Source organism: Gekko japonicus, unplaced genomic scaffold, assembly GCF_001447785.1.
Source record: "Gekko japonicus isolate JY-2015 unplaced genomic scaffold, Gekko_japonicus_V1.1 scaffold626, whole genome shotgun sequence".
Classification (NCBI taxonomy): Eukaryota; Metazoa; Chordata; class Lepidosauria; order Squamata; family Gekkonidae; genus Gekko; species Gekko japonicus.
In genome coordinates, this window is record NW_015170911.1 from 112,912 (window position 1) to 137,183 (window position 24,272).

The following is a 24,272-nucleotide window of genomic DNA, read 5'->3' on the forward strand; positions in this document are numbered from 1 at the left end:
CACTGGTGGACCTCCTGATGGCACTGGTATTGCTGGCCACTTTGTGATACAGAGTGTTGGACTGGATGGGCCTTTGGCCTGATCCAACATGTGCGTCTCTTATGTTCTTATGTTTAAATACCTGGGAAGCAGGAAGTGAACAAAGTCACTTAGATGTTATGCCTCCAGAAATAAAGAGATAAGGGAAGATAAAAAACCAAGAGTGACCAGCAGCTCTCCCGATTGTGTTACTGCAGCCCCCTTCCCATTACCTCTGCAAAGCAGGGAAGCTTTCAGGATTCTCAGCAGAACTGGCAGGGCTTCTGCCATATGGCACAGGTGGTGATGCAGCTCTTCATATTTGGGAGTCCTCTTGAAAGGATGGCTGGTGCTCCAGAGGCATGTTTTCAAGAGCCAGTGTGGATGAGGCTGCCTGTTAGTGCCATGCTATAAACCCTGCCAGAACCCTGGATTTCACTGGTAAGATTTGTCAATAGAAGGGCTTCCTAATGATAGAATTATAGTCAGGTAGCTGTGGGAGTGAGCCTGTACAGGTCTACTGAGAATCCTATTCCGGTCTACTCAATGGGGCTTACTCCCAGAAAAGTGTTCTCAAGACTGCACTGTGTATCTGCTGGGGAAGGAGATGTGCTGTTCATTTGCGTTTGTTGATTGATTTAATTAGAATTAATCAATTATATGCCAGTGTTGAGTAGAGACATACTGTAGCTGAGCTCGGTTGAGAGGGTCTAAAATCAGCTGGATCAGCTCCCTAATTGTAAAGCACTTAACGTGAGGGGAGGGGCATTTTCAGCAGTCTGCAGAGAACCATGAGCAAAACTGCACAGAATACAGGATGAAGAGGTTTAGGCAAAGCATCAGTGTGTGTTTAGACAGCAATTAGCATGGTGCAGTGGTTAAGAGCAGCAGACTGATCTGTAGAACCAGGTTTGATTTCCCACTCCTCCACATGAAGCCAGCTGGGTGACCTTGGGCCAGTCACAGTTCTTTCAGACCTCTCTCAACCCCACCTACCTCATAGGGTGTCTGTTGTGGGGAGAGGAAGAGAAGGAGATTGTAAGGCACTTCAACATTCTTAGGGTAGAGAAACAAGGGGCATAAAAACCAACTCTGCTTCTTTTTCTTCAGCTACAGTGTTTAGATAACTGTAGTGATTGTCTAAATGTTTGAAGGTATGAAATTGGTTAAATAAAGAAGCCAGCAGGACAATTTAACAGTGTATTTTTCCACACAGACAATACAGGGAATAGTGATGGTATGCCCTGCTTCTAAGCCACTTTTTTCTTTTCTCACTTCTCAGTCAATGGGGGATGGTCAACATGGACCGAATGGTCCGTTTGCAACAACCGCTGTGGAAAAGGCCACCAGAAGCGGACAAGAACTTGTACCAACCCCGCTCCACTCAATGGGGGCGCCTTCTGTGAAGGCCAGAGTTTCCAGAAAACAACTTGTACCACATTGTGTCCAGGTATTCTTATTTATTTATTTTTCAAATAGTTCTATCCCAACTCTTTCTTTTCTTCCACCCACCTTCAGAAATGATCAAGGCGTCTTACAGTATAATGCATCAGTTACAATCAATCACATTTAAAAGCACAGTAACTTATCAATCAGTGCTAATGAAGGGTGCTGGCAGCAACAAAATATGGCGCGTGAGGAGCTTGAGCCCTTTATATGCACTTGGTAGCCATCTTATTCTTCAATTATGAAGCATTTCTTTATTATGACTTCTTTCCAGTGAATGAACTCTGTTGTTTTCTATAATACACAGAATGGTGTGCAAACAGCAGTGAAGAAATATGTATTATTACACAACGCTTGCCCTGTCATCTCAGTCCTTGGAAACCCTTAGAATTCATATAACCTTTCAAAGCTCAGAATCGTAGTGGCTTCAACCTGTGCTCTGTTGAAATCTCTAGAAAAACCTGGGATTTAAGTATATTAAAGTTCTGAGTCGAAATGACCTTTCTATTTTCCACTGGAAAAATAAGAGTATTCATGTAAACAACATTCTCTTACAGTTATGTTTTTAAATGTCATAGCCACTTGATTCAAATAGTTTGGCTGCAATCCTGCCTAGGTTGCCTTTGGTTCTGTTGAAATCTAATATGGGATTCCTCCTTTGTGCCAGCTTAGTACAAAGTGACCTGTGTTCCAGCCAGAACATTGACTTCTCATGCCCTTCTGTATGCTAGTTTAAAGGATCCAGTGACATGCTCATTCCAAATCCTGAGTGTTGCTACTTAAGCCAAGAGTAGACTGGAGTGAGATGGAGCCATGGTGCTTCAAGATGAAGGACATGAGAAGGCAATGGATGGTAGGCCTCAGGAGAGCATGGAGGGTGTGATAAAATGTGTATGTTTCCAGGGTGGCATGGCATCAGCAGTAAGTCACCTATTAGAAACTCCTGTGGAGCTTCTGTATATCCTGTTCTCTATAAATGGAGTGAGCAAGATTGCATTCTTTGGGCACAGTAGGAATATTCTTGGCACTCTGATGTATCCAGGAAGGTCTGTGCACTTGTTCAATGCCTCATACAGAAAGAATTCCCCTACTGAGAGCAGAAAATAGGAAGGTCTTTGTCACTTCTGTATCTGTGCCATAGAACAAAAACCTGTGTGTTGTTAATGACAGTTTCTTCTATTATTATGAGATATAATGTTTGTACTAGTCACAGGCTAATCCATTTAAACAATGCAGCTGCTCTAATGAAGGTTTTGATCCTGCATTTTATTTTGAGATTGCTTCTCTTACCACCCTGTAATCCTACATTCATGCACAGACCCTTCGCCCAGATGACTATACACATGATCTTCCAAATTCTCTTTTAATGAATGCAACAGCACCAACATCTAGGCAGATCCTGAGTCTCCAGGACTCTGGGTGTCAGCAGTTTGACTTTATGCAGACTGGCAGGTCTCTGAACAGAATTGATTATCTAAAGATGATATGCATCAATGTAAAAATCTTCCTAAGGTTGCAGTGCAGCACTTCAGTCCAAAAGTCTAGGCTGCTCCACACCAAATAGTACAGGAGTAGACTTAAACTGCAGAGTAGTCCTACAGTGTATTGGTCAGAAATAGTTTTATGCTGGAGTGCATAGATGCCAACCTGACCAGCATGGTGCAGGCTATCCCGATCTTGTCAAATCACCGAAGCTCTGTAGGGTGAGTACGTGGATGGGAGACCACCAAGGAAGTCCAGAGTTGCTAGGCGGAAGGAAGCAAAGGCAAACCACCTCTGTACGACTCTTGCCTTGAAAACCCTGCGGGGTCTCTATACATCAGCTGCAACTTGACTGACTTTTCACCACAAAGAGATCCTGCATAACGTTGCCAGGTAGCCAGAAGAAAAATATGTCCTCTCCCTTTAATAAAGCCTTATGAGTGGAAATGGACAGCTGAATCTTTTCATGGCATTAAGGTAAATATCACCAGGCAAATGTCATTCCATTTAGCCTCTATTAAAGGGACAAGGCATTTCTATCTCCAGGCAGGTGGCAACCCTGATCTAAATAAACAGAGAATTTCTTCCAGCACCTTTTGTGCATAGTAATATGCACGTGTGTGTGTGTGTATTTCCCTTATAATGTCTTTATTTTGTTTTGTTTTGTTGCTAACAGTGGATGGGAGATGGACAGCATGGAGCAAGTGGTCTACATGTGGAACAGAGTGTACTCACTGGCGTAGGAGGGAATGCACGGCTCCAGCACCAAAGAATGGTGGCAAAGACTGTGAGGGTCTTGTCTTGCAATCCAAGAACTGCACAGATGGGCTGTGTATGCAGAGTAAGTGGAAGAACATTAATGCTGCTGCTACATTGACATTTGTGGTTTGGAAAAATATATATATTGCCACTGCAAAACAAAGTAAAGCTTCAGCATTCTCGGGCTATTAAATAAGTACTGCTGTGAGCATGTAGTGGAGTAAATCCAAAGGGATTTCTCTGCTTTGCAGCAGTGCAGGGTGGTGGGGGACCTATATTTAAACAATTTGGAAAACCTGGCAGAAACAGGTCATGTTCTGTGCTTCTTTAAACCATTTAGAATATGTTTAAACTACAGATTTCTGTACTGCTGGTATGAAATCAGGGCACTGTTCCAAAAAGACACAAAAGGCAGATCAAATCCTTCATTAGGATTGTGCCTTCCCTTGTCCCAGTTATTTTCCCCAGTCTGCCAGTTAAGGTTGTCAGATCTCCCTGGCCGCTGGCAAGGCATTGGGAGGTCTGGTTGCCAGATCCAGATTGGGAAACTGCTTGAGATTTGGGGATGGACCTGGGGGGGGGGGACAGGAAACTCAGTGGGGCACAATGCCACAGAGTCCACCCTCCAGAGCATCCATTTTCTCCCGTGCAACTGATGTTTGAAGTCTGGAGATGAGCTGTAATTCCAGGGGATCCCTAGGTCCAGTGTTCCCTCTAAGCTGAGTTAGTGTGAGCTAGCTCAATTTTTTAGCCTCTGGCTCACACATTTTTGTCTTGGCTCAGGAAGGAGGGCTACAGAGCAAACTAATTTATGCAGTAGTCAAATCACTCACTCACAACTTTAATGCCAGTAGCTCACAAAGTAGAAATTTTGCTCACAAGACCCCACAGCTTAGAGGGAGCATTGCCCAGGTCCCACTTGGAGGCTGGCATCCCTACTGCCATTTGGACTAGACTGGAATGCTATTCATCATTTGTGGTCTTGGGTGAACTGGGCACCCGAGAAATCTGCCCTGAGCCTGCTTCAGCGGGGAGGGCGGAGTATAAATCGAATAAATACATAAATAAGTCCCTGTTTAGAAACTGATTTATGTAGAAGCTTTCAGTTCCACCTGTCCAGAGAACCTGTTCAAGGAGGTTTACAAAGTAAAACCTAATAAAAACATAAAACACCATAGATTCCTTAGCTAGGGATAGGGGACTTGCTGAGCCCCATTAGCTAAGGACCAGTATCTTCATAATCTGTCCTTCATGTGGGTTTTTCGGAGAAATCAACTTAGGTTACATACACTTGGTAGTTTTTCAGTAGCTTGAATGACCTATGTCCTATGGGCATGCATATTATTTTTCCCCCCTGTTTTGCCATGGTTTCTGGTCAGAAAGATTGTGTAGGTTTATGAAGCACCACAAAGACTAACAGCTTCATAATGGTTCCTTATGCCCTCTCTGCCACTGTTTTGTTTTACATGACATTAAAAGTTTAAAAATCTAGTTCACATGACTGCAGTTCACCAGCCTCTGTTATCACTACAGAGAGGGACAGAAAACTTTATGATTGTAAAAGAACAAAACATTTTTTCCCTAATACTGCGTTTAAAAAAAGCTATAACAAAGTTAACTCTCTGATATCATGTCTAGGAGGCAGAAGATCTAATGTACATGTAACTCCAGTGGTGTGAATGAACCATTATGATAAATTTGCCCCCCCCCCAATTCATTTCAAACAGAGCTTTATTACCAGATTATATTTAGACCATTGTGTGTCATCTCTGTGTATATGCATAACTAAAGCAATTTAAACAGAAACTTCAAACAAAATTATGCTTCTCCAGAATAAAAGCCCTATAGGTGTGCTATTATTATGGAAATAGGATATTGCTTTTTATTGGCAAAAGCGACTGCTGAGTGTAAAGCCATCATCCTCTCTGGGAGAAAGGGTAATATGCTAGTATGAATACTTCTCTGCTCAAAAAAACCCACCCTGTTCTAATGAAGTAGCGATGTAAAAATATACTGTGCATGTTGACCTTCTTAGCTTCTGTTTAATGGCGTCTTTATACTTGAGGGGTGCATATGCCTGTAACATTTATAATCTTGCTCTATGAGCCATTCCTATTGAAAAAATTGATTTGCCATACTTTATAGCTCTAGGCCTGTTATACTTCCTCGCCTGCCCCTTCAGCTTCTCTTCCAGTATGTGTAAATCCATTCCAATTACTTCTAGCTTTGCTCAGGTTCCTCAAGATGAAATTGTAGCTCAAGATGATCTAGGGAAGCAACATAGCATCTTTTCAGCCCTATGGTACAGTACCTCCTGATGTCCATTATTGGCTTGTAGAGGAAATGAAGATGAAGTTAGCGTTTTCCAAAATATGAAAGTTTCTGAAAAGATGTTCCATAGTGATGAAAAGCTGCACCAATTTCATGCGCAGGGTAGTCCTAAGCAGAGGTCCATTGAATTTAATGGGGCTTAGAACTCTGCTTAGATTGACACTGTTAGATGAGTTGCACAGCTGTTTAAGGCAAAGATCATCCCCCTGAAAAGAAGATCGTCACCCTAATGAGGATATGTATGAACAGAAATTGCAGATTTACAAGCCACATTAGAGAGCTGATGCCAGTGGTTGCATACAACTTAATGAGGATAGCTGGCTCCACAGTACAGTGGGAACAAGGTGTACTTGGAGAATTATGGAACCCTCAGGAGAAACGTTCGGATCTGACTGTAGGAATAATTCCTGAGTAAGGAAAACAAGCTTCTTACAGTTATCTCACTCCCAATCAAGCAGCATTATACCTTCATCGTTCTGTCGTGTTAGCGGAATTGTTACTTCACTCAGGGAGGAATTAAGTACACAAAGCTTGCAGGTCTGTATTATTTGTTTTAATGGCATTAAAGTTTTCATGGTTTCCTCACAGTCACAACTTCATCCCCCCCATACATTTTTTCATGGTGATCAGCATGGGGGGGGTGACCAGTCATGTACCCACCCACCCTCAATTGGGGGAGGAGGAGGAGAAGAGGAGTCTGCTGCCATTGCTGCTAGCAACCTCCCTGTCCTGGGCTTGGGCAGTTGGCTTCCAGCAGCAGCAGCTCCCACTCAGCTTGCACATGGCAAGGGCCACCCCTTGCTTCGATCTTGTAAGAGTGACCTGAGGGGGGGGTGATTGAAAGTGGCAGTGACTCTGAGGCCTGTCTTTTTGCTGTGGGCCCCAGGATCACTAAGACTGCCCCGATGGGAAATAGGAAAGAAAAGTTACAGCCTTGGCGCAGACACCCTACCAGAAACTAGGTATTGTTTTTCTTAGTGTGCGCATACACTACACATTTAACCTATATTAGACTGTCATGGTTGTCTTCCACCAACCAGATCTGGGTAATCACAGAATCATAGAATCACAGAGTTGGAAGGGGCCATACGGGCCATCTAGTCCAACCCCCTGCTCAATGCAGGATCAGCCTAGAGCATCCCTGACAAGTGTTTGTCCAGCCGCTGCTTAAAGACTGCCAGTGAGGGGGAGCTCACCACCTCCCTAGGCAGCTGATTCCACTGTTGAACAACTCTTACTGTAAAAATGTTTTTCCTGATATCCAGCTGGTACCTCCCCACCCTTAATTTAAACCCATCATTGCAAGTCCTATTCTCTGCTGCCAACAGGAACAGCTCCCTGCCCTCCTCTAAGTGACAGCCCTTCAAATACATCAAGAGAGCAATCCTGTCTCCCCTCAGTCTCTTCTTCTCCAGACTAAACATGCCCAAATCCCTCAGCCTTTCTTCATAGGGCTTGGTCTCCAGGCCCCGATCATATTCTTCGCTCTCCTCTGCACCCACTCCATTTGATCCACATCCGTTTTGAAGTGAAACCTCCAGAACTGCACACAATACTCCAGGTGCAGCCTGACCAATACAGTGTACAACAGGACTATGACATCTTGTGCTTTGGATGTTATGCCTCTGTTGATACACCCCAAGATCACATTAGCCTTTATTTATTTATTTGTTTGATTTTTACCCCACCCTCCCCACTGGAGCAGGCTCAGGGCAGCTTACATAAAATGCAATAGCTAAAACAATAGCTAATTGAAAGCTTAAAAACACAACATAAGGTGCTAGTGAACAATTTAAGTGGCAATGGCGAAAGCAGGGTAGCATTAACATACTAGTAAATGTAGTCGGTAATTGATTTTAAAGTCAGCGAAGCTCAGGCTGTCAATAGTGGTATTGGGCACAGGGCCTTGGTGTGTTGGGTGCGACTCTTTAACTAAAGGCCTGGTGGAAGAGCTCCATCTTGCAGGCCCTGCGGAACTGTAAAAGGTCCTGCAGGGCTGTGAGGTCTTTCAGGAGCTCGTTCCACCAGTGCGGAGCCACTACTGAGAAGGCCCTGGCCCTAGTTGATGTCAGCCTGATGTCTTTGGAGCCCAGAAGGGCCAGACGGTTTTGGGATCCGCAGTGCTCTCTGGGGAACATGGGGGGTAAGGCAGTCCCTCGGGTAGGTAGGCCCCTGACCCTGACCATAAAGGGCTTTAAAGGTAAGCACCAGCACCTTGAAGCGAATCCGGTATGCTATAGGCAGCCAGTGCAGTGCGTTTCGCTCAGGCTGAATGTGTTCCTGCATGGGGAGACCTAACAACAGCCTGGCCACTGCATTCTGTACCAGCTGAAGCCTCTGGATCTGGGACAAGGGCAACCCCATGTAGAGAGTGTTACAGTAGTCTAGCCTCAATGTAACCATTGCGTGGATCACTATTACCAAGTCGTTGCGTTCGAGAAAGGGAACCAACTGCTTGATCAGCCAAAGGTAATAAAAGGCTGACTTAGCGGTGGCTTCTACCTGGGCCTTCATTGTTAGGGAGGCATCCAAGAGCACTCCCAAGCTCCTAACCTCCAACGCCGGTACCAATGGTACACTGTCGAAAATTGGGAGTGGGATCCCTACCCCCGAGCTACCCTGACTCAGGCACAGGACCGCCATCTTTGTTGGATTCAATTTCAATCGGCTCAGTCTAAGCCAACCAGGCACGGCCTGCAACGCCAGGTCCAGATTTCCCAGACTAGAGTCAGACTGGCTGCCCAACAACAGATAGAGCTGGGTGTCATCTGTCACCTCATCACACTGGCTGCTCATATTTAACTTATGGTCCACCTGTACCCCAAGATCTTGTTCACACACACTGCTACCTAGAAGTGTTTCACTCATCCAGTATATGTGTTCCTCATTTTTGTTACCAAGATGTAGAACTTGGCACTTATCCTTGTTAAATTGCATCTTCTTCACATCCACCCACTAATCTTTCATTACACTAGAAATATATAAATGGGATTTTAACATTCCACCAAAGTTCTCATTTCCCAGAGTTGGGAAGCCAGTACAATTAAACCAATTTAAATATATGGTCTAGATCCATGCTTCGGAATCACATGATATGAAGGGCCCTTGTGTCCCAGTCGTCAGAATGTTGAATGTAGACACAAAATCCTCAGGTTCAAATTCTTGCCCAGCCATGACCTTATGGGTAGCATTGGGCCAAGTTGCTAGGAAGCCTTGTAGAATAGAGTGAGCAGTGTATGGAAGTGTATCGTCCAGGGTCTGTGTATGCCAGCTTGACTGAACTAGCTATAGGATACTCACACAAGCAGTCTCTCCTCACACAAAATAAAGTAGACATAGCTGTATAAATAAATACAGATATGCCAGAAAATATTGGTTTGCATTTACAAGTCCATTATTCACTACAGTAACATCACTCAGGAAGATCAATAAGCTCTTTCATTCGCCTAGCCCTACTCCTGTGTAAAGTAGCAGTCAGAACTGGTATTGATTTCTTTGGGAATAAAAATTGTGGAGCCTTCCTTGCTCCCCCCCACACACACCTTGTAATTACAGTATTTTTCACCCAAAGCTGTAGTTTCTGCTTACCGCTAACTGTGGCATTTCTGGTGGAACTTGGCTGTCACATTTATTCAGACTAATGATCTTGCTGGTACACATACTCTCTCTCATTCTGTAGTTAGTATTTTCCTCCTAACATGAAAGGATGAATAGTCATTAAGCTAGTGCGCCTTCAGAGAGAGAGAGAGAGAGAGAGAGAGAGAGAGAGAGAGGATGAAACTGATTTTTTTTAAAAAAAAAAAACCCTACCAATATTGAAAATTTAGAACTGCCATTGCTAGATGATGCCTCCCAAGAACACAACATCTTCTAGTTGGAGTCTTTACAATCATTTAATAATTATTGTAATGGCTTTAATTAGCCCTCAGCAACAGTCTGTGCCGTAAGGCACATTAAGATTTGGCCAGCTGCCATGAAGAAGAGTTCATTTATTTACCTCCACATGGACCATCTTCCCTGTTTCTTACGTACATGGCACATCACAATTTAGTAAAAGTGTATTGTATAATGCCAGCATATCAATGCAGTGAGGATAATTTTTTTTATAAATATTTTTATTGATTTTTCCCATTACCCACACCTAACATCATGTGCTAATTGTATCATTTACATAGACAAGCATACAGCCGTAATACTTTACAATATCTCTCAGTCGAATCTCTTCCTAACAATTCTATTAAATTTTCCATTTATACAGCTTTCCCCAATTTTTTTCAAAAATAGCTTCATCTTTCCCTTTTAATATACCAGATAGTTTATCCATCTCAGCAATCTCAAACAGTTTTTGTAACACTTCTAGCTTATCAGGGATCTTGTCTGTTTTCCAATATTTAGCATAGCCTATCCTTGCTGCTACTATACAATGCAATAACAAATTTTTCTGTTCCTTTTTAAACATTTCGGGAATAATATTCAATAGGTACACTTCCGCTTTCATTGGTATAACTTCTTTGAAAATTTCCTTTAAAGTTAAATTCCATGTGCTGACCCAATCAAAAATCTAAATCAGCCATATAGGATTTTTGTAACTCTGCTTTCTACCACTAAACCAGTTGTTGAAAATTACTTTCTCCTTTGGGGGGGGGGGGTTATTGAAGCTGGTTAGGTCACGCCTCCTCTCACTCAGGTAGAGCTATGAAAAGTTTTGTATGGGTCACTGTTGGAGAGATTGTAGACTGACCCTCCAGTTTGGGTGGCCCAACTGCTCAGGTAGGAGGCTAGACCCCCCCCCCCAATGGATTGCTAGGAACCTTTTTAAAAGGTTAAGAAGAGACGGGACTTGCCTAGCAAGGCTCACCCTGCAGACACATAAGGACATGGAAGCGAACCAGGGTCCAGCTGGAGGAGCTCTCGTGGCAGCGGCAACAAAAAATTGACAACAGCTGGGAAAAGAAAGAAGGAGGCAAGGGAAAGCCCCCCCCCCGAAGCCTTGGGAGGTGGAGAGGAAGCTATAGAGAGCCTTCTGAAGGCAGCAAGGCTGGCCACGCAAGGAGAGCAACTCAAAGCTTCAGGTTATTGCTCCCTTGCTACAGAGCAATGGAGGAATTGGTGCAAACAGCACAGCAGCCGGAGGCTTCAGTGTGACGTCGCAGAGTGTAGCAGAGCCACATGGAGCAGACATCAGGCTGGAGAGCCCACATGGTGAGATACCCTTCCCACGGGCAGAGCCCAAATGCCCAGTATTCCCCAGGGCCCATGGAGAGGTACAGGGGCGGGTTACCCCTGGGAACAAGCAAACCTTCCTTTACAAGGGTTTGTGGCCATGCGGGCAGAACCCAACATGGCATTGATCATGTGAGCAGACCCCAACATGGCGCCAGAGCACTTTTATCCAGGGCCATACCCATCAGGCCCAGAATAGTTGTGGCCAGTTCTTAGAGGACTGTGGCCTTTCCCATCAGTGTGGGGTGGCACCTTTAACAGCCAAGGAGGCAACACAGCTGTGTTGGCATGCCCATTTACAGCATGGACACAGGAGGACATGTAACAGGGCCAGAAGCAAATAGAGGGAGGCAAGCAGGCAGAACCTGCTGGGGGAGGGTTTCCCCTTCTCTGTCTAGCTCACCAATGCTATCCAGTTTGGAGCCCTCACCACCCCTTCCCAAATGGGTAAAGACCACAGTGGCACCAAGGCCTATGGAGCCACACTCCTTGGAAGCTTCTGTGGAGGATGAGGCCCAGTTCAACTGGCGTAAAAACCTGCATAGCAGACCCAGAGCCCAGGAATTGACAACCCAAACCAGAAGGCTGGCAAGGTACCCACCCTCTCCTGGGTTAAAATGCAAAGAGGCTTCCTCACTGATAATTTCTGTGGAGGGAAACTCAGAGAGAGGGCGGATGGTCAGGGGAGGAGCCAGATTCATAAGAAACCTCCTCTAGGCTCTTCCAAGCAGAGTTTTTTCAGTGCCTTCTAAACAAGGTGATTAGCATTCTTAACTATTGGCTTGAGGTGTCAGAAAAGCCAAGATCATCAACCTCTGCCAACTTGGACAGCAGAGGGTTCAAAAGACCTGCCAGAGTGCAAATGGTTTTCCCCTTCCCAGACTTCTTTAAAGACACTGTCAAAGTGGAATGGGCCCTGCTGAGCAGCAGCAATTCATTAACATCTATCACCAAAAAGTTCTACACGTTACCACAGAACGCTGTGGAAGACCTTAAAGTGCTTCTGGTGGATGCGCCGGTGGTGGCCGTGCATTCTGGAGCCATACTACCAAAGGATGGGGAGAATGCACTAGAAGACTCAGTGGATACGAAGAACAAGACAGCATTAAAGAAATTGCATGAGGCATCCTCTCTGGCAGTAAGGGAATCAGCAGTGCTCTCAAATTTTACCCATGCCATAGTCATCTGGACAGATTATCTGCTGCAGAACCCAGATATAAGCCCACTAGATCTGAAGAGGTGAAGATGAAGAGGGCAGCAGAATTCAAGATGAAGAGGGCAGCAGAATTCATCTCAGATGCTTTCCCAGGATGCCATCAAGTTCTGCACCAGGGCGCAAGCGGCAAACATAATCATAAGAAGGACATCTGGTTGAAACTCTGGAAGGTGGATCCCTTGTCCAAAAGCAACCTCTCATCAGAAAAGTTCTTGGGCAAACTCCTCTTTGGAGAGTCCAACCTGGATAAAATGATCATCAAGACAAAAAAAAAAAAGGGAGAGAAGACAAAATAAAAGAAGAGAACATGGGAACCTCACCACTCCCAGTAACATAAACAAGGAAGATAATTTTCTTCTTGGTGTAGACTGCTGGCCCATAAATTCTGAACATTGGGTTTAGACATTATACTTTTTTAAATGCTGCATTCTGTGCATCAGTATTTAATTATTAAATCCTGTTGGTTCACTTCCAAGATGAGTAATTATATTTGTATGCCTTTGTGATGTAGCAAAGTTACTATCTGTGGCATGCATACTTGAGACATGCCCTGAATAATCAGCTGTGCACATCAGTTCTGTATGATGCAATATGCATTTGGCTTCCTTTTGTGCTTATTTTGAAAGCAGGTGGAGGCTATAATGGATTGTAGATTTGGTTAAAGTGATGAGAACCTATCAAGCCCCTGAGCATACTAGGTTTCAGTAAGCATGAAAGACAGTTTGTTTGAGGTGGGGGGGTTTGGTTTTTTAAAGCAAAATAATGGGAGAAAAGCAAAGCACTCAAGATATCATCATTAAAGCATCCTCTGTGTTTGTATGTATGCACCAAGCATGAAATGAGTCCTTTTGTAAATGATGTGTAATAAGGCACTCTGAATGTATACAGAAGTGTACATAATGGACTGTCTAACCAGCCAGATGTAAAGCACATGTGCACATGAGCTTTTAGCATTTCCCATTGAACAGGAGATAGCAAGTGCAGAAAGAACAGATATCCATACAGAAAGGGAATGAACTGTGGCAATGTATGTCTGTACTACGCTCACTCATGCATCTTTACGGACTGTGCTCCTTAGTGAGCCTGAATTTCCCTCCTACTTTATGTGTAGAGACCAAAAGCATCCTGCAGCCTGTTGGGGGTCAGAAGTATTGGGTGGGTGAGAGATTATTTGGAAGCCTGGGTCTTTTTAGCTTCCTTTAATGACTGCTGGATTTCCATACAATATCCAGAAATGAAACGTTCAAAGGGATGATTCACTCAAGGAAGCTGTGGGATCTCTTTTGCCAGGGAAAACCGAAAACTTAGCATATTGGAAGTGTGGTTACTGCTGGGTTCATGAAGTGCAAGCATATCTCTCCATGGTTACAAGCTGCTGGCATGCAATGAGACACGTGGTTTGGACAGTCCTAATTTTGTGAGGAAATCCAAGCCCCCAAAATAATAGGTTTATCCTGCCTGGTTAAACTGGCCAAAACCAATTTTTGTGTACCACATCACACAAGTGGCTCTCTTCGTGAAGTGTACTTTCAGTTCTGTTTCCAGACAGAACCATGCTGCCAGGAGGGCACATAAAGCAGACCAAGGGACAAGAAATTCCATGCTTACCTGAATCGGTTCCCTTTCGAGGGGAGAGAACTGATATCTTACAATGAGTTGTAAAATGTGATTTACATTACAAATATATAGTCAAAGGCAAAGAAGCACTCCTAATTGGAAGCAAATTGAGTATCTCACATTAGATCCTCAGAGACAGAAAGAGATCCTTCACCCTTAAGGCACTTCAGTAAACTTACAGCCGAGTCTGTCTGCTTCTCACTCTGCTTCTTCCAGAATCTAGTCTGATCTTTCTTCATCGAGAGACTTCTTTATACACGATGGAGTAAACAGGTTGGGCCCAGAGTCTCCACCTGTGTCCTTTATAATAATCGGACATGAGTTTCAGGGTTCTGCTCAGTTCCTGTGTCTGTGGGGCCTGATTCAGATCATGACTGTGGTATAATGGCTAAAGCATCTGATTAGGATCTGTGACAACCAGGACTGAATACCCACTCTGCCATGGAAGCTTTCCTGGTAACATTGGGGGTCGAACTTACCTCACAGGGTTGTTTTGTAAAGGTAAAGTGAAGGAGAAAAGAATGATGTCAAAAGCTGCTTTGGGTTCTGATTAGAGAGAAAAGTGGAATAAAAAAATGTAATGTGGAGAAGGGCCTTCAGCTTTCTCAACTGCATCATTTACCCAGCATGAAACAATGTGCGGGGAAATCGTTTGGTTCATTGGAGAACCCCATGTTTACACTTGTTGTTTCCCCCAATGGGCCACATAGAATCCCCAGACTTATTTCAGATCAGGAAAATAGTGTTTATTTTATTTTATTTTTATTTATTAGGTTTTTATCCGACCCTCCCCGCCTTGGCAGGCTCAAGGCGGCTTACAATACATACAAATAGATGTATACATTAAAACTCCAAAATATACTAAAAACAGAATTAAGTTAAAATCACAGTATATAAGACCAGATCACAGTGTATAAAACCAGATTACTCAAAACATAGCTATAATGAAAGATGGCGGTGTTCTCTCAACCTTTGAACAGTCGCCTACCCCTAATCCAGGCTGTTGGTCATCAGGTTGGTGATGATGTTGGTGGTAGGGCCAAGGCCATGATGGTAAAGTTTGGTGTAGTGATTAAGTGCACAGACTCTAATCTGGGAGAACTGGGTTTGATTCCCCACTCCTCCACTTGCACCTGGCTGTATGACCTTGGGCAAGCCATAATTCTGGCACAGCTGTTCTTGAAAAAGAGCAGTTTCTGTCAGAGTTCTCTCAGCTCCACCTACCTCACAGGGTGTCTGTTGTAGGGAGGGGAAGGGAAAGGAGTTCATAAGCCGCTCTGAGACTCCTTTGTGTAGTGAAGGGCAGGGTATAAATCCAATCTCCTCCTCCTCCTCCTCCTCCTCCTCTTTTTCTTCTTACCCTAATTGAAAGCCTGGTAGAAGAGCTCCATTTTACAGGCCCTGTGGAATGGCAAAAGGTCCCGCAGGGCCCTAATGTCATCTGGGAGCTCACTCCACCAATAAGGGGCCACCACAGAAAAGGCCCTGGCCCTTGTGGCCAGCCTGACTTCTTTAGGGCCTGGGGGCGATTTTGGGATCCCAATCTTAGTGCTCTTTGGGGGACATATGGGGGAAGGCGGTCCCTTAGGTAAGTAGGTCCCTGGCCATATAGGGCTTTAAAGGTAAGAACCAGCACCTTGAACCAATGCAAAGCTATTAGGGCAGACTGGATGTGTTCCCGCACAGGAAGACACAACAACAGCCTCGTCACTGCATTCTGCACCAGCTGCAGCTTCTGGATCTGGGACAAGGGCAGCCCCATGTAGAGAGCATTGCAGTAGTCCAGTCTCGAGGTGACCATTTTGTGGATCACTGTTGCCTGGTCATTGTGTTCAAGGAAGGGAACCAACTGCCTAATCAGCCGTAGATGGTAAAAGGCAGACTTCGCAGTGGCTGCTACCTGGGCCTCCATCATTATGGAGGCATCCAGGAGCACTCCCAAATTCCTAACCTCCAGCGCTGGCACCAACGGTGCCCCGTCAAAAGTCAGGAGAGGGATCCCTATCCTTGGACCACTCCAACTCAGGCACAGGACCTCCATCTTCATCGGATTCAATTTCAGTCGACTCAGTCTAAGCCAACCAGCCACGGCTTTCAACGCCAGGTCCAGATCTTCCAGACTAGAGTTGGGAGGAAGACTAAACTTTCTTCCCTGTATGTGCAACATTCATGATCTGAAATGGTCAACTTGGTGCCATGGGCAATGAATAGAACCTACAGTTCTCATATGAATATTATACAGGACACAGGGGTGGGTACTCCAGACTCAACCTGAGTTCCCTATGACATTTAAAGAGAACCTCAGAGAAACCTGACCACTCCATTCAGCGGGTAGCTACTTCCTCCAAAACATTTTATAGTTGGATAATTCAGTAGGATCAGTGAAGATACAACAAAGAATTATTAGAACCACACCGAACTCCTATTCCCAGAATTCACTGGGGAAGCCATGCAACTTGTAATTGCTTCTAAAAAACAAACCTTGGGGGCTTTTTGGAACTTTTGAGCTACATTGTCTCCAAGAGCTTGACATTATCTACAAAATGTGTTTGACATCAATTATTTGAAGAGTAAAATATCTTGACATTTGGTTTTTAACCTTCTGGCAAAAAGTTGCAGTATTAAGTTTAGGTTGGAAATATGGGCAAATTACCAGTTGATTTTAAAGTGACTTAAAAGATACATAACTACTTGCGGCCAAAGAATGTTATTTCATAAGCATCTTCACTGTGTAGAAGAAAGGCAGACTTCATTATTCCCTTAAGAAAAGGTCGATAAATGAGTAAATGGTTGGTGAAACTTGCACAATACCTCAAACTCCATGGTGGTCATTCTCACTCTAGCTGTCAATAATCAGCCTTTCAGAAAGAAGACAAATGGTTGAGATGTATCTCTGCAATGTCTGATGTCAGTGCTGACCTCTGACATCATTAGCGCAAACCTGAGAGACTTTCCAGATAGGGGGAAACAACCTGGCAATAAAAGTAGCTGTTTATTTTTGTTCTGATTTGACTTGGGATTTGTCTTTGTTCCTGAAGGGGGAAAGGGGAAAATACACATTAATCATTTTGGAATTATGAATTTATACACATTAATCAATTTGGAATTATGAATTTCAGGAGTACTGCAAGTATACTGCAGTAAATAAATTGAAGTTATTACAGGCACAGCACATTTTTTTTTAAAAAAATACCAACTTTCTGCCAAGGAATTCAGGGCAGTATACAGGTGTCTCTTCTCTTCTGGTTCCCCAGATGGAAAAGGAGCTTGGCTTCCAGATCTCCTTCAGATGCAGAGGGCAAGGGTCTGAGTTTACCCAGTTCTTTCTCCTCCAGCTGAGGTATTCCCTAACCTTGCTCTCTGGCCCACTGTCTCCGCAGGCTTTGGGAAGGGAGCAGCAGCCCAGACCCCTTCCTTCTCAACCTGGGGCTCTCACAGATGTTGCATGCCCTACCTCCTCCTGCCCAGACCAATCAGCCTCTTGAGGCTTCTCTCATCCTCTCCCAGTTGGGGCTCCACCCTGGAGGCCCCTTCCAGAGAGCTGGTCGCGTGGCTGCTGCTTTGCCTTTTGGCTGTACAAAGCCACCATCATGCCCAAGGAGCGTGGCTGCCTACTGGGCTGCAGGGAAGGAGCCAGTACTGTTGCATCTGAAGGGTATGCCCCCAATGGCCAGCTGAGGCACAGGGAAGGATCCACTCCTGCTGCACCTGATGTGTGTGTCCCCACAGGCCAGCTGGGTCTAGGGTTGCCAGGTCCCCTCATCACTCCAGCAGGGGGATTTGGGGGCCATTCTGGGACATCCCCAACATGATGACATCATCCAGAACTGATGTCATCTTGCCAGGGAAGCTTTGGTTTGAGGGCAAAACTGGAATTGAGAAACTGTCTCAAAACCATAGAGTTTTGCCCTCAAACCAGAGCGTCCTTGCACAATGTCCCCAGCATAATGATGTCATCACATCGGGGAAGTCACATGGGGATGTGGCTGTTTGAGGGTGGGGTTTCCCCCACGGGCCAACTGGCCCGTAGTGGGCTGAAGCCCCCAAAACCAGGGGAAACCCCGCCCCTACCTGGGGACTGGCAAGCCTAGCTGGGTCTTGCGGCCAGAGCTGTCAGTCTCGGCTGGTGCATTGGATCCCTTGAGGAGGCTGCAAGCAGGGGCCTCGAGGTGAGTGGGGGCTATGAAGATGGGGAGTGGTGTCCTGCCCAATTCCAGACAACCAGAAGGGTGGGGGGGGGATTAAAATAGTCCTATTGGGATTTTAGGATATAAGTAATAGCTGCCGCTGTCCTACTGTAAGTAAGATAAGATATGGAAAGATCCATACAGGGTCTACTAAAGGAATCCGGTGAGTCTGGTGTGCTTTATGACTTGATTTATTGAAATTTGACTGTGCTAAATAAAATAGTAACCAGCTCCGGCTCTGGTCCCCAAGACAGACTCTTAAAATGAACAGCAGTTACTCTGCCACATAAATCTAACAAAAAAGAGAATGTAGCATTTTAATAAAAGAACCACCAGGAGTTACCTAGAAAGCATTCTCCATTCCATCTTTCTGTAGCCCACGGAGAGAAGGAGGAATTTTTCAGTCTATGACCTGAGTTCCAGCCAAAACTCATTTTCTTTGTATGCCACCCTACAAACTCAAGCTTCTTAACAACCAGCTTCATAATTTAAGAGGTGCAGCTATTTAATATTCCAATTAAGCATCAGTACGCTGCTTTCCTTTGGAGTCATGTTTTAATTTACAGATAAAGGAGAAAAAAAAATCTCAAGGGATGAGAGAAAAAGAGTTGTTTAATTCTAGGCTACAAAGCAGTATTGCAAAGTATTCAACAAAGTACTGAACAAAAATGTTTTCTTGTTAGCTTTCAAGGGCAGGTCAGTTGTTTTGAAGAGTTGTTGGGCAAAGTTTTCTCCAGGACGCAGATTTCATCCAGTACTTCTGGAGGAAGGGACTTTCACTGGAATGTTAAGTCCCCCTGAATTTAAAAAAAATCCTGGCTACGGGCCTGATTCTTGCAGCTTTGAAACTTAGTTGTGCTTCAGTATAACTGAAGGCTATGGCTCTGGAGAGTTCATAAGAAACTGTGGTAGTCTATCAAATGTCCAAAACAAACCAAATTCTGTTTGCTTTGTTTGTAATCTGCTTGGCTTTTTTTCTCACCTCCAAGCAGAAACCCCAGCTGTTATCCAAACCTCCCTTGCATTGCTCAACTACTGGCAAAACCTCACTACATATACACTAAATAAAAAGGGAAAGGGTGGGAAAACCCGGGGCAGGTCAGCCTCACTAAGGATCCTGAGCCAGCAGCCATGTTCCCCTTTCGGTCTAGCCACTGCACTGTATTTCCTAAACATTTCCCCCCTCACCGATTCCTACTAAGGTTGCCATCCCTTGACTGGCAACCCCCAGGAGATTTGAGAAGGTAGGGTAGGCTTCACACAATGCTGCAACGTCACTTCCAGTCATGTAACCAGAAGTGACATCACAGTGTCACCAGTGACACTCTAGCAATCGCCCAAATCTCTCGGTTTACCATAGAGATTTGGGGGATTGTTAGAGCATTATGCCCTGTGATAACACTCCCCTCCCCTCATTTTGTTCCCACTGCTGCACTGGTAAAGTTCCTAATTCTAGGCTGGAAGATTCCTGGTGATTTGGGGATGGAGTCTGGGGAGGGCCGGGTTTGGGAAGGGAGGGGCCTCAGCAGAGTATAATGCCACAGAATCCACCCTCCAAAGCATCCATGGAGCTGTCATCTGTAGATCAGCTGAAAGTCTGAGAGATCTACAGACCCCACCTGCAGATTGGCAACCCTATATGCTGGACAGCAATGGTAGACTAGGGGTGGAATGACTCCTGCTATAGTAGGAGACATAGAAAATCTGATTCCTACCCTTTTTTCTTATACAATTTTATTGCTAACTCTTGGACCTACTTTTGTTCTGCTTCAGATCTGTGCTCTAGAAAAGGCTGTGGAACTAACTGTGCTTTGACCTTTCTTGTGATAGTCAGAATTCATTGCAAGATTTGGGGGGACTACGGTCGGTATGTGGTTCAAAAACTGCTAATCGTTTCCGGCTTTGACCATCACGATGTTTCATTAGGAGATCGAAGGCTGCAAGTTTAAAGCAGAAGAAAAGCTGAAATAAGTCCAGGAAAAGGGGGGGAAAGGAAAGGCTTGTCCTTTAAAAAAAAGTCCCAGACCCAAAGCCAGTTTGGGGAGAACATAAATGGTAAAGGAAATCTTAACAAAGTCTTGAGTTAAGGCTGCCCTAATTCCATCCTCCCACCAAAAAACCCCATGGGATTGTTAATTCCCATCCCTCTGAATAATTTGAGATGTTCATTTAAATGCAAGAGCATGTCTAGGTGTTGAACTAACGGTGCTGTAACAATTCTAGCAGTAAACACACAAGGAATTGCAACAAACGCCAGTAGGACCTTTGAAAACATTTTTCTTGTTTCATCAAAAGCCACTTGAGGCAGCTTAAATTAATTATTTTTCTCAAAGTAAGTTACCAACTGTGACACCAGCTGCTTCAAGGCACAGATCATCAGAACCAGCAAGGATCGTGGAGTCAAATCCAGCAGCACCTTTTTCCTATATTCACCCCCCAGCAAAGAAAATGTGGTGGTGATAGCTGAAGTCCCTCTGGTACTTGCCATGCAGCCGTACTGACACTGCTAGCAAACTAGATCAAGGAAGGGGAAGAACAAATCCCTGCTTTACACTGCTTTCCCTTTGAAGCTGGGAGAAAAGTCATTTTTCATTATTGCAGGTACTAATCTCAGCAGATTTATCTCATTATCTGAAGAAAATGTCCTTTCTTATTATATGAAGGATCAGATAGACAATCATGAAAGGAAGAAGGGGGGGAGCACATCAACCTTCTAAAGAGATGCCCAGACATGTAATGGGAAACAGGAATCGTAAACTGTTTTCCCAACTCTTTTCCTTGGCACACCCACTCCAATTACAGTGATAAAAATTCTGAATTAAAATCTAGTTCAGAAAGATGCTCAATTAAAGTTTGTCCCTGCTGTAAGAAGTGTTTGCATAAAAACAGCAGAGAAGGCTGCCATTTTCATGGCCCATTAGCATTTTTCAGAATAGCTGTGTTCATCAGTATGGTGTGAACTGGAGTGTTGGTTTTGTTGATTGGGTTTCCTAATCTACAAAAGGGCTACAACAACATTATTTACACTGACTGGTAGTGGCTTCTGAGCTATTTTCTCGCAGTTTCATCATCCTGTACTGTTCCAGTAATATAGCGCTTCTAGGTTGAGTCACACATGCCTGTAAGTCACTGGATTTCTCAAAAGTTCGTCAGTGCTTGAATAGTGTCAACCAAATGTGTCAACTGACACCAGCGAAAATGAAGAGACCAGATCCAGCCCACAACAGGTCCAATGTCCATACGCACCAGAATCTCAGTAGAGCCCTGTTTCCCACCACCCACCCCAAGCACCACCCTCCCCAAGCATTCATAACACCAGTCCATTAGGAATAACATGAGGACTGGCCAGGCATTCCATATATTAATTGACCTTCTCAGTTCTTCTTAGCCAACAGAATTCAAGACTCAACCAGCAGGTGTGTTACACCATAAGGCCAAGTATATGCCCGTGAATTTATACTGAGGGGGAAGGGGCAAATGGAGTTTTGTTATGCATAAGCAAGCCCTCCACATACAAATAACTGTTTCTGTGGTGGAATATATAGTACATTTGTGTAAACTTGTGATTATTGTGGTGATTCATTCACATATGCAGCTGATCACTTCACTCTACAGTCAGTGCATATGTGAACCATCATCTGACATTTATTTGGTTCTTTCCACATCATCTTTTCTCTCCTACATGGTTTCTCCATTCCTACAATATCAGAATAATGTGGGAAGAAGCCAGGAAGGATCAGTTTCTATACTCCTAATTAGGCCAAGGTCAAGGCATATCATCACTTTAGGGCCATATTGTGTTTTCAGACCTAAATTGTGTAGAGACAAAGTCATTAGCAATCTGTTGTTAGATGGTTCATGGGTGCAACCTAGTTTCCAAGTGTGTACACCACATGTTGACTCCCAGTGGATTAACAACTTGAATCCCCAGTAATGGCTGAAACGTGTATGATATAGCAACCTTGCTGAAGTTAAGGTAATCTGGGTCTGATCAGTGCTTGGATGGGAGATCTTGTTGGAACCCAGCTACCTTGGGTGCCATTGGCTCAGTTTAGACATAATGCAAAACCATGATTTATTTTAGCTATGGCTAGTTTGTGAAACTGCTGAGTCCTGTTTATTAGGGGAATTAGCAAGGAGACAGGAAAGCTTGCGGGAGGGAGGTAACTAGTGAAATTCTCCGCCTATATTTTATGGGAATCTTTTCCCTTAGAAAACCACCATTTGGTTTGCAGACTATCATTCCAATCCTGGATGCCTCAACAAAGGCTGGTTTCATCGCTTTCACTCTAAGATACCCAGCTACCACCCTGCACATCATTGCAGTGAAAACAATTCTGTCAAACAAGCCAGAATTTAGCCAAATCCATTGTTAAGACTAATTGTGGTTATTAAACCAACTTCAGACCATAGTTTCAAATCCAGGTTTGATGGAGTCTAAGCAACCATGGTTACTAGAGTTTCTTGTGTCTGGATGGTCACACTAATCAAAGTTTGCTTAATGAAACCATGGTCTGAACCAAGTCATTGCCTAAACCAAGCTGTGGTCTTAGAAGTCATTTAAATTAATGATACTTGTGCTGCCTTGAGTTCCATGATAGAAGAAATATCAGATTTGTGTCATAAATACATAATGTGTCATAAATGTGTTGTGAAAACATATATGGATCGTAAATATATAAATGGCACCAATGTAAAGGCCAGAGTGAAAGGATCAGGAGCCAACCCTCTTGTTCCTTTCGCCTTACTTTCTAACTGCAGAATATTATTAACTTCTGGCTAAGTCTGAAGGATGAAGTCTGGTATGCTGTTTGATTTGGGATCAGTACAAATATTGATGAAAACATACTGTGAGGAGTCCAGCTTTCAAATAAATATGTGCCAGATGGCTAGTAGCAACTACTGTGGTGCCTGTCAATGCAAAAATGTAGGAGGTTCTGATGAACACCTTTCCATACTGAGATCCAAGAGAGAGAGCATAGGCAGCATAGCAACAGCCCCAAACTGTGGCGATAAGAGCTTCTCAGGAGCAATAGGGGAGTTCTACAGTGGAAGCACATTTTCACATGGGTTAGAGAGATATTGGCTCTCTCAGAACTGGAAAACTTCTAGAGACCTCACAGAAACAGCAATTGTTAGGAAATGTAACTTATTTCACAGTATTATGTTCAGTTGATGGTAACCCTGAGCACAAAAAGAAGTTGATTCTTACAGATTACAAGGTCTTCCAGGATATCTTGCACTAACAGTGCAATCCTATGCAGGTTTACTCCACTTTAAGGTATTGATGGATGTTGACAATACTGACCTTGACAGATCAATGGTCTGATTCAGTAGAAGATGGCTTCATATGATTTCAGTGGGCTTAGCTTGGAGTAACTTTGCTTAGGTTTGCCCTGTAAGCCTCATAATCCTCCATATCGTGTTTCATTTCATTTCATTTCATTTCATATCATATCATTTCATTTGTTTATAGTTTCAAGCTGATTTCAAACTGCACGGCCTCTGGTATCCTAGGGGTGATAGGTATCCCCAGAAGTGCATACATTTAAGTTCCCAAACGTAGTGTGTTTCTGTCTAAATGGGAGAGACCCAGATTTTCCCAAGCTGGTGGCCCTGATTCTAAACATATTTACCTGAAAGCAAGTCCAACTGATCTGAGAGAAACTTATTTCCAGTTAAGATAGTTTCAGGGGGTAATCATGTCAGTCTGTGGTAGGAGAGCTAGATTTGAATTCAGTAGCAGTTTAGCGACCAACGAGATTTTCATGGGATAAGCTTTCAAGAGTTCAAAGCTCTCTTTGTCAGATATCTCCAATTAAAATGCTTAGAGATTTAGCCAGAATTGGTTGAATCCAACAACTCCATTTTGCTAAATAAGGAACCTTCATCAGCAGTAGGAATTCTCATTAGGGAAAGGGAGTCATTGGATCCAAACCATTATTTCTGTTGGCACAAAGAAAATAAATAACTTGTCTCTATCACAGGGTTTT

The 24,272-nt window shown here is 44.0% G+C and overlaps 1 protein-coding gene across 1 annotated transcript in view; it reads left to right on the top strand.

Moving 5' to 3' along the window:
- The window catches only part of UNC5C (unc-5 netrin receptor C), a gene marked incomplete at its 5' end in the record, with an annotated part of 170,796 nt that overhangs the window by 85,243 nt on the left and 61,281 nt on the right, over nucleotides 1-24,272 (top strand). Inside the window, 2 exons of the mRNA XM_015418683.1 lie at nucleotides 1,301-1,468; nucleotides 3,623-3,787. Of these exons, the coding sequence (XP_015274169.1) occupies nucleotides 1,301-1,468; nucleotides 3,623-3,787 (333 nt within the window). The remainder of the gene's footprint in view (nucleotides 1-1,300; nucleotides 1,469-3,622; nucleotides 3,788-24,272) is intronic.